At 54.9% G+C, this 10,748-nt stretch overlaps 1 protein-coding gene across 1 annotated transcript in view; it reads right to left on the bottom strand.

The window, feature by feature from the left end:
- Positions 1-2,665: 2,665 nt before the first annotated feature.
- The window catches only part of RNF169 (ring finger protein 169), a gene marked incomplete at its 5' end in the record, with an annotated part of 26,271 nt that continues 18,188 nt past the window's right edge, over positions 2,666-10,748 (bottom strand). Inside the window, 2 exons of the mRNA XM_015418290.1 lie at positions 2,666-4,494; positions 8,906-9,002. Coding sequence (XP_015273776.1) covers positions 3,331-4,494; positions 8,906-9,002 — 1,261 coding nt within the window. The remainder of the gene's footprint in view (positions 4,495-8,905; positions 9,003-10,748) is intronic.

Below are 10,748 nucleotides of genomic sequence, written 5' to 3'. Positions count from 1 at the left end.
TTGCCCCCCCCCCCCCAAGCACCAAGAAGACAGAGCATCACTCGCCCCAGAGCCCCTATCTATGCCTTGTGACCCCCTCGAGTGCACCTGAGGGAAAGGGGGGGATCCTAACGGGTCAGTGTTATCAGCTATGAAAAGTTAAAAGGGAGGGAGGAGAGGATATAAATAAACACAACGACATTGTAAGTTTCTTTGGATCTCCGTTTTGGAGGAAAGTGGGGTAGCAATGGATGGGATAATTTGAAAAGATTGCAGTTACTTCTTGCATTTTGGGCCTCTGCTGTTTAGAAGGCTGGTTTCCCCCCCCCCCACCTCTGTCCTTATGTCATGGGGACTGAGGGGAACTTCCACATCCAGAGGCACTAATCCTCTGAATCCCAGAGCCAGGAGGCAACATAAGGGGAAGGCCTCGGCCTCTCTGCCCTGTTGCTGGCCCTCCGGAGGAACTGTTTGGCCACTGTTTGCGGCAGGAGGCTGGACTAGAGGGCCCCTCCCTGGTCTGATCCAACAGGGCTCTTCTGAGGTTCTTATGAGGGGAAGGCCTCGGCCTCTCTGCCCTGTTGTTGGCCCTCCAGAGGAACTGGTTGGCCCCTGTGTGAGACAAGATGCTGGGCTAGATGGACAACTGGTCTGATCCAGCAGGGCTCTTCTAATATTCTTATCAGGAGAAGGCCTCGGCCTCTCTGCCCCGTTGCTGGCCCTCCGGAGGAACTGTTTGGCCACTGTGTGAGACGGGATGCTGGACTAGATGGACCACCGGTCTGATCCGCAGGGCTCTTCTGAGGTTCTTCTCAGGGGAAGGCCTCGGCCTCTCTGCCCTGTTGTTGGCTGTCCAGAGGAACTGGCTGGCCCCTGTGTGAGACGGGATGCTGGACTAGATGGACCCCTGGTCTAATCCAGCAGGGCTCTCCTTTTGTTCTTGTATTTTTCCAAAGCCAATCCTGTCGGCAGGATCCTTCTCCCATCAAACTCTGGGCCAACAATTTGTCCACAAGTTATGTAAACGTTTAACACTTGAGCTGCACGAAACCACTTCGCAGACTTTTGCCAAACGAGGCCCCAAAGCAAGCCGAAATCCCTTCCATTTTTAGAGGGCCCTTCAAGATCTTGGCATCAGAGGACCTTCCCCCTTAAAGTACAAAGGCCCAAGAATCATCCCCAACCCCTCCTTCCCGAACTGGACAGAGCCTTCCGAAACTGTGCCCGGCAGCTCCGTGACCCCAGACAAAGCCCTTCAGTGGCTTGATTCAGACACCAACCACAATCCAGAGACTGTGGCTATGACGGCATACCAGGGCGAGGGGGGGGGGAATAGGTGCACACTTTCTCAAACCCACACCCTTAACCTCGAGGCACGGTCTTTTCTAGGTCTGAAGGAACCCCAAAGTTTACAGCTGCATCCGGACAAGCAAATTATGCTTGGGGCTCATCCCTGCCATCCGGAAATGGGCCACTCACCCTTTGCCAGTTCTATGTGCAACGGGCAACCAGTGGCCATCTCCTTTAAGCTGGCTGGGCGCGGAGAGAGCAGAAAAGGGGAGGGAGATGCACGCCGACATAAGCCCCCTCCCCCATCTCTTTCCCCCTAGCAGAACAGTATGGAAAGTTGCTGCATCTGAGCCGAGCCAAAATTCGGGTATTAGCAATAGTTTGCCTTAATGATAAACTATGCATAGGCAGTAACACTGCAAGCTTAAGGGGAAAAAACAAGTGACTTCTGTTCCGAGCCTCAACAAAATGCTTTCAACGGACACGATTTGTTTACTTCCTAGGAAGTAATCCCCACAAACCAATGAGGTTTACTTTTAAGTAAATACACTGCTGAAACACAGAAGTGCCAGCCTACGAAGCCCTTCCGGGCGGTAACGGAGGGCATTCTGTGATACCCGCTGGGCAAGGCCTTGAGAAACGGGTGCGCAGTCTCAGCTGCGCCCCACGAAAGGGAAAAGAGCACGTATACTCCCAACACAATATTAAACTTGTGCCCGAAAGGGAACTCCGAAGTGCTAGGTCGGTTCCAAACAGTAGCCTTCTTTTGGAGAAGGCCAGGTTCTCTCGATGGAGATAAGTGCGCTGGATAGAACTACCTTGACGTACTAAGGGGCTTCTATCACCTCGGCTGTTCTTTGCTTTTGCGTTGCCTTCTGTGGGGCCGACGAAGTTGACGGAGACCTCCGTCCGACCAGAGGAGGAGGGGAGCCAGTTCCTGTGCAAGAAGCCACTCAAGCCTAGGCCCACCTTACCGGAGCCAAAAATACAGCGAACACAATGAACTTGTCACAGAAGTGTGTACTGGCATGTGTAAATCGTACTGATTATTGTATTACTGTGTCGTTTGGATGCTTTTAAACGATCTATAGTGTCATTTAATTGCCGTGCACCACCCTGAGCCTCAGAATTGGGGGTAAAGGTAAAGATTTATACCCCGCTCTTCACTACCCAAAGGTGTCTCAGAGCGGCTCACAATCTCCTTTCCCTTCCCCTCCCCACAACAGACACCCCATGAGGCAGGTGGGGCTGAGAGAGCTCTGACAGAAACGGCTCTTTTTCAAGAACAGCTCTTGTCAGAACTACGGCTTGCCCAAGGTCATCCAGCCAGGTGCAAGTGGAGGAGTGGGGAGTCAAACCTGGTTCTCCCAGATTAGAGTCCGCACACTTAACCACCACACCAAACTGTGCTTTCTCCTGGCCTCCAATTCTACCTCGCCCGAACTGGCCTGCCGTGAATTTCCGCATCGCTGGCCTGGCACGGCCCACTGTGTTCTACCCCCGGCGCAGAAGAGACGGGCAACCACGGATCTACAACAAATCACGACTCATTTGGGTTCGGGGTCCAGTGGCCGTCCGCACGGCACATTCAGACACGATACACTGCATATCGAAATACATTCCTGTAGAGCCCCCAGTTCAACCTGCCGGCCTCCCTCTGGGATGACGAGAGCTGCTCCTGAGGCTGAGGAACGTGTCACTCGTGGCAACGGGACCTCTGAAATGAGAACGGAAGATCCAAAGGAACGGCGGGTCGTGCCCGTCAATCAACCGGGCCTGGCGGAACCCAGGATGCTGGTTTACGCATCTGTGCATCATTGGGGGGGCCCCGAGGTGGCCTTCGGACCCAGGGCCTTTTGCCAGAGTGCAATTTCTATGCTCAGAAGCAGCTTCGGGGAGACAGTCAGACCGGTGCAGAGACCCAGGCTTCCGCACGACCCCTCTAACCTCCCAAAAGAAACACATCTTTTGGCGGCAGGAGACGGGGGACAGACAGCGGTTTCTCCCGCTGCCAAGACCTCACACGCGTCTAGAAAAGGCAGCATCGTTTGGGTGAGGGCCCTACGGGGTGCCCGCGGTGCTCTGCGAGCGCAGGAAATACTGGTCCGCCCGGCCTCTCCGCCGGGCCCCCCTCCTGTTCTCCCGGTCGAACACCCACTGGAGCTGCAGGGCCAGCCGACGGTCTTCCTCCTCCTGCCGCCTCTGCTCCGCCTGGCTCCTCCGGAGGGGCTCGGCCCCCGCCGGGCCCCCCCGCCTCCTCGGTCTTTTGGCGGCAAAGCCCTGCTCCAAGTGCTTGGTCTTGCACTGCCGCTTGCGCCCCCGCCACAGGGAGGGAGGTTCCTCGCCCCGGCAGTCGCCGTTGGGCAGGCGGCTCCACTCGCTCCCGTTCAGGTACTGGAGCCGCCGCTGCCTCTTCCCCGCCGCCCGGGTGGGGGGCCCGAGCGTGCCGTTCTCCGGACGGGCCGTGTGGACTCTGGCCACCTTCCGCGCTCCCGTTTTGGCACCGAGGCCGGAGCCGGCCAGACGCGAGGCTGAGTTCGGATTGGAGGCTTTGGGGTGGCAGAGGGACTCGCCGGCTCCGCCAGCTGGGCCACCGGCCACCGCCTCCGAGTCTCTCTCGACGCTGCCGGAGCTCTCGAGCTTTGCTCTACGGAGGGGAGGGGAGCCCTCTGACCCGGCATGGGCACGCGTGAGGCGGCCGGGGGCCAGGAAGTCGTTTGGCGCTCGCGGGGGCTCCTCGACGGCACCCGGCGCCTTGGCGGATGGAGGCGGGGGATCCTCCCCCGCGTCCGGGGCCGAGGAGGTCAGGGTGGCTTTGGAGAGGGTCCTCTTGATCTGGCGCTCCTGGGAGAGCTGCTCCCACTTCCGCAGGATCCGGGGACTCGCCTCGTAGGTGGTGGGCTTCTGGAGGCTCCGGGTCAGGTTCCGCGGGGTGGACTTGATGATGAGGGGGCTCGGGACCCGGCCGTCGGGGAGCCGCTTCGGGGGCGTGCAGGGCGAGCAGACGATGGGCTTGAAGTGGTTCAGCTCCTCCGAGATGCTGTCGTTGCTCTCGGGGCTGATGGACCGCTCCGGCTTGGGGGGGGCCACGGGGAGGGGGGCTGCGCCGCCGCCGAGGCCGGCCCGCTTCTCGGCTGTCAGGTCCGGGGCGGAGAGGCAGCGGTTGTTCTGGGTGGACGAGAGGACGCCAGCCACGGGGGTGGACACGCTTGCCGGGGGGTGTACCTGCAAAGACAAGGGACCACCGCTTTCAGACCTGTCGGCTACCGTGAGGAAAAGAAGGGCCGAGGCCAGGAGGAATGCCTGGTGTGACACTGGGCAGGCCACAAGTTCTCTTGGAGCTGTTCTCTCAAGAGCAGTCCTCAAAAGAGCTCTCTCAGCCCCACCTACCTCGCAGGGTGTCTGTTGTGGGGAGGGGAAGGGAAGGAGATTGGAAGACGGCCTGAGACTCTACATGCAGCTGCTGGGGTGACACTGGGCAAGCCACAAGTTCTCTCGGAGCTGATCTCTCAAGAGCAGTCCTCGAAAGAGCTCTCTCAGCCCCACCTACCTCGCAGGGTGTCTGTTGTGGGGAGGGGACGGGAAAGGAGATTGGAAGACGGTCTGAGACTCTACATGCAGCTGCTGGGGTGACATTGGGCAAGCCACAAGTTCTCTCGGAGCTGATCTCTCAAGAGCAGTCCTCGAAAGAGCTCTCTCGGCCCCACCTACCTCGCAGGGTGTCTGTTGTGGGGAGGGGGAGGGAAAGGAGATCGTCAGCCGCGCTGAAACTCCTTCGGGTAGTGAAGGGCGGGGTATACATCCAATCTCTTCTTCTATCTTGTAGGTCTCTGAGGTGCAACTGGACTCTTGGAACTTGGCCGTTCTATGAAACTATGGCTGCCCTTTGAAACTATTTCTGTAGCAGGCATACGGCATCTGCCCAAAGCAATTAAAACTCTCTTACCCCGGGAAATTCAAAGGGAGAATCTAATGCAAAACCGCCGAATCAGAATACATTAAACAATTCGAGGCAATTACCCCCTCCCCCAGCGCTGGATGCGTATTGAGCGCAATGCTTCTTCTAAGCTGCGGAGCCTTGTGAGGTCCGGGGATATGCTCTGGAGGTGGCGGCCCACCCATCTAGTACAACCAGTGTCCCCTCTAAGCTGACTTCGTGTGAGCTAGCTAACAGTTTTTTAGCCTCCGGCTCACACACTTTTGTCTTGGCTCAGGGAGGAGGGCTCCAGAGGAAATTAATGTATGCAGCAGCCAAATGGCTCGCTCACAGCTTGAATGCCAGTAGCTCACAAAGTAGAATTTCTGCTCACGAGACTCCACGGCTTAGAGGAGGCATTGATTACAACATAATAACGTAAGAGAAGCCATGATGAATCAGGCCAGTGGCTCATGCAGTCCAACTTCAGAGTTGGCCACGCCCACTACAGCCAAAACCTCTGTGTGCCTGGCTACAGAGGGAAGGCCTGGAGAGCGACACCCCCCTCCCGGCGACTCCAAGGCAGGCAGGCCAGGGGGGACTTGGAAGGAACGGGGAGGCATTTAAATGTCTCCCTGTACCTTCCCCGGCCTGTCCAAGGGCCAGCTTGCCCAGGCTCCCCACAGCCATGTGGTGTCCAGGCAAGGCAAGGGAAGGCACGGGGGTGTGGCCTAATATGCTAAAGAGCTTCTGCTGTTGGGTGTGGCCTATTATGCTAATAAGTTCCTGCTGGGCTTTTTCTACAAAAAAATTACAACAAAATAACATAAGAGAAGCCATGATGGATCAGGCCAGTGGCTCATGCAGTCCAACATCCTGTGTCGCACGGTGGCCAAAGGTGCCGCCAGGAGGTCCGCCAGTGCGGTCAGAACCCCAGAAGCTCTCCCACTGTGCCCCCCCCCCAGCACCAAGAACACAGAGCCTCACTTGCCCCAGACCAAGAGTTCCAATCTATACCTTCTGCCTGCCACTAATGGCCCTCTGCTCCAGATGTGGCCCCAATCCCCTCTTGAAGCCGTCTATGCCTGTAGCTGCCACTGCCTCCTGCGGCAGGGAATTCCACCTGCTGATGACTCTTTGTTTGGGTGAAGAAGGACTTCCTTTTATCTATTCTAAGCTTGCCAGGCCTGAGCAGGGCTGTTAAGGGAATGGGTGGAAGTCACAAGAGAGTCGATACCGGCTAAATATCAGGAGGAATTTCCTAACTGTAAGAGTGGTTGGTTGAGCTGTGGGACGGACTGCCTCAGGAGGTGGTGGACAGTGTTCCCTCTAAGCTGAATTAGTGTGAGCTGGCTCACAGTTTTTTAGCCTACAGCTCACACATTTTTGTCTCAGCTCAGGAAGGGATGGCTCCAGAGCAGACTAATGTATGCAGCGGCCAAATCGCTCGCTCACAACTTTAATGCTAGTAGCACACAAAGTAGAATTTTTGCTCACAAGACTCCAAAGCTTAGAGGGAACATTGGTCGTGGATGCGCCTTGGCTGGACGTTTTCAAGCGGAGGCTGGACAACCATCTTTCGGGTACGTTGTCAGGCTGTCTTTCGGCTCTGCTCCTGCAGAGTGCAGGAGGCTAGACTAGATGACCTGCAAGGTCCTTTCCGACTCTTAACATCCTATGATTCTGTGATTCTAAGGACAGGACGTTCTAGAGATCACCAATTTGCAGAGTTGCCGTTAGTCAGAAGCATACACAGCTCAAATGATCTAGCTAGGATGGAACAGTGGGCTGAGGGAAATAACATGAATTTCAATAGTGAGAAGTGCAAAGTCCTACACGTAGGTACAAAAAATCAAAGGCACAGATATAGAATGGGAGGGACTTGGCTTGACAGCAGCACCTGTGAAAGGGACCTGGGTGTTCTGGTTGATCACACGCTAAACATGAGCCTGCAGTGCGATGTGGCTGCGAAGAAAGCTAATGCAATCTTAGGATGCATTAACAGAAGCCTTGTGTCCAGATCCCGGGAGGTGGTCATTTCGCTCTATTCTGCTATGGTCAAACCTCACCTGGAGTCCTATGTGTCCAGTTTTGGGCACCACATTTGAGGAAGGATGTTGACCAGCTCGAGCGTGTCCAGAAGAGGGCAGCCAGGGTGGTGAGAGGGTTGGAATCCAAGTCTTATGAGGAAAGGCTGAAAGAGTTGGGTCTGTTTAGCCTGGGAAAGAGAAGGCTTAGAGGGGACACGATTGCAGTCTTCCAATATCTGAAGGGCTGTCATGTAGAAGATGGAGCAGATCTATTCTCTCTAGATCTAATGGGTGGAAATTACAAGGGAGTCGATACCGGCTAAATATCAGGAGAAACTTCCTAACTGTAAGAGTGGTTGAGCAGTGGAACAGACTGCCTCGGGATGTGGTGGATGCTCCTTCACGATCTTTCGGCTATGCTCCTGCAGAGTGCAGGGGGTTGGACTAGATGACCTGCAAGGCCCCTTCCAACTCTAACATCCTATGATTCTATGAAAGGCTTCAATAAAACCATGCCGGAAGTGGCCTGAGAAGCAAGCAGGCGGTGAAGAGACCTCAAGGTGGAAGCGACAAACTCCCAGATTCTAACCGTTAACAGGCAGGGTGCTGCATTCTGCACCAGCCTAACGTCTTGAGCCGTCGTGGTGGAGGGCAGCCCCGCAGACGTAAGGGCAGCGTAGCCTAAGTCACAGTATCCAGATCAGCTGCCTGCAGAAAAGGAGCCACTTTCTGGGGCTTAAGCAGCCCGGGGGGGGGGGGAGTACTTTTCACCACCATATTCTCCAGCTAGAGGGCAGGACCTGCCACGATCCTTAAGCTCTTTACGGAGTCCTTCCCTGAAATCGGCATCCCATGTATAGTGGGGAGCAGAATCCCTTCCCAAAGCGACAAAGGAAATCAAGGAACTAATTCTTAGACCGCTTTTACGCAAAGGTTCCATAACGACCAGGTGGAATAAACGTCAGGAGCAGAGGTCCACTGGTGGCTATTAGCCCCAAAGTATAGCTAGGAACTCTCAGTCTGGGGCAAGGGATGCTCTGTATTCTTGGTGCTTGGGGGGGGGCAACAATGGGAGGGCTCCTAGTGTCCTGGCCCCACTCCTGGACCTCCTGATGGCCCCAGGTATTTTTGGCCACTGTGTGACACCGAGTGTTGGACTGGATGGGCCATTGGCCTGATCCAACATTGGCCCCCTGCTGTCCCAACTCTTCCTCTGACGCGGGCAGACGCCATCCGGCAGCGGGAAGCCAAAAGATTCCCCGTGAGCGGATGCCAACTTCTATCAGTTTCTCATCTGCGGCAGGACTGCCGTGGCGTGTGCCAGAGAGCGCGCATCTCTGAAAACATGCCTGCGTTTCCACCTTCTGCTGCAGTGCCGGAAGGCCCGGAAGGAGGTTGGCCAGTAAGTGAGGGAACTGGGCGCCGTGACAAAGCGAAGGAAACGGGGAGGTGCAGAGCCCCCTCCTTCCCCGAGGAGTGCAAGATCCTTCGGTTCCGATTACTGTCACCCGCTGTCTGTCTCTCTGCGGCCGTTTGCTGCAGTCCAAACAATCCGTTAAGATGCATGAGCTGAACATAAAGCTGAACACACACACACACAGAGTGACATCAGAGACACCCTGCAGGGGGCTCCCAGGCAACAGAGGCCCAAGACGGCTTCTACGGCAGATTCAAAGACATCGCTTGTTACCTTTGTCCTGACTGGAGCGGATCTCTGTCTGCTTTTCGATCTCTCCCGAAGCGTGTCGTTGCAACTCTGGCTCCGTTCTACTCTGGAGCCCAAGTTTCTATAAATATTGCCAAAAAAGAAAAAAGAAAAAGATGTTCTGTTTATTACGTTAAGGCATTAACAAGTTTATTAAAGCCACTAAGAGGCCAATATCATGGGGTCCCAACAATGCTCCCTCTAAGCTGTGGAGTCCAGTGAGCAAAAAAGAATTTTCTTCGTGAGCGACCGGCATTAAGTTGTGAGCGAGCGATTAGGCTACTGCAGAAATCAGTTTGCTCTGGGGCCATCCTTCCTGCGTTAAGACAAAAATGTGAGAGCCGGAGGCTAAAAAACCATGAGCTAGTTCACACTAAAAGCTTAGAGTAAACACTGCCTGTGAGGTAGGGGGGGCTGAGAGAGCTCTTTCGAGAACTGCTTGTGACAGAACAGCTCTGAGAGAACTTGTAACTGACCCAAGGCCACACCAGCAACTGCATGTGGAAGAGTGGGGAATCAAACCTGGTTCTCCCAGATCAGAGTCCGCACTCTTAACCACAACACCACACTGTTTAGTCCAGTGCCCCACAGCAAGGCTCGTTCTAAGCTGTGGAGTCTTGTGAGCAAAAACTCTACTTGGTGAGCTCCTGGCATTACAGTTGTGAGCGAGCGATTCGGCTGCTGCATAAATCGGTTTGCTATGGAGCTGTCCTTCCTGAGCTGAGACAAAAATGTGTGAGCCGGAGGCTAAAAAACTATGAGCTAAACTCACACTAACTCAGCTTAGAGGGGACACTGGTTCTGGGCCCAGTACTTTTCAGTATTTTTATAAATGATCTGGATGACGGTGCGGAGGGGTGACTCATGAAAACTGCAGGTGACACTAAATTGGGAGGAGCGGCGAACACAGAAGATATAGAATTCAATGAGATCTGAGGCACGCTGGAAAAGTGGGTGGATATGAACTAGATGCAACTTAACAAGGATTAAGCGTAAAGGGGTGGGAAATCAAACCCAGCTCTCCCAGGTTAGAGTCTGCACTCTTATACTCCCTCTAAGCTGAGGAGCCTTGTGAGCAAAAATTCTACTTTGTGAGCTCCTGGCATTAAAGTTGTGAGCGAGCGATTTGGCCGCTGCATAAATGAGTTGGCTCTGGAGCCGTCCCTTCCCGAGCCGAGACAAAAATCTATGCGCTGGAGGCTAAAAGACATGTGAGCTGGCTCACACTCACTCAGTTTAGAGGGAACACTGGCTCCCACCCACTTTCTGAAAACACTTGGTGGGCACCATGAAATTTCCCCCCAGGTCAGAGTGGGCCAAGGATCCTGGAGGGTTTCTGCCTTCCTCTGGGCATACACCGGGGGTCACTCGGGGAGTCGCTGCGAATTCCCTGCACTGTGCAGCGGGATAGGCTAGATGACCTTCCAGCTCTCTGTTTCTCCTTCCAGTTTTATGTTTCTCTCTCCGGCCCTGGTAGCCACCAAACGTGTTGGAAAGTGGGTGAGCAAAATGCTCCTTAGACGAAGAAGATATTGGATTTATACCCCGCCCTTCACTACCCAAAGGAATCTCAGAGCGGCTTACAAACTCCTTCCCCTTCCCCTCCCCATGACAGACACCCTGTGAGGTAGGTGGGGGCTGAGAGAGCTCTGACAAAACGGCTTTTCTTCAAGAGCAGCTCTTATCAGAACTACGGCTTGCCCAAGGTCACCCAGCCAGGTGCAAGTGGAGGAGTGGGGAATCAAACCCGGTCCTCCCAGATTAGAGTCCGTGCACTTAACCACTACACCAAACTGGCTGTACAGGGGTCTATCAGAGGTTTCTTCCC

Source organism: Gekko japonicus, unplaced genomic scaffold (assembly GCF_001447785.1).
Source record: "Gekko japonicus isolate JY-2015 unplaced genomic scaffold, Gekko_japonicus_V1.1 scaffold4574, whole genome shotgun sequence".
Taxonomy (NCBI): domain Eukaryota; kingdom Metazoa; phylum Chordata; class Lepidosauria; order Squamata; family Gekkonidae; genus Gekko; species Gekko japonicus.
The sequence above is the reverse complement of the archived record's forward strand: the minus strand, read 5'-3'. Positions and strand labels throughout refer to the sequence as shown.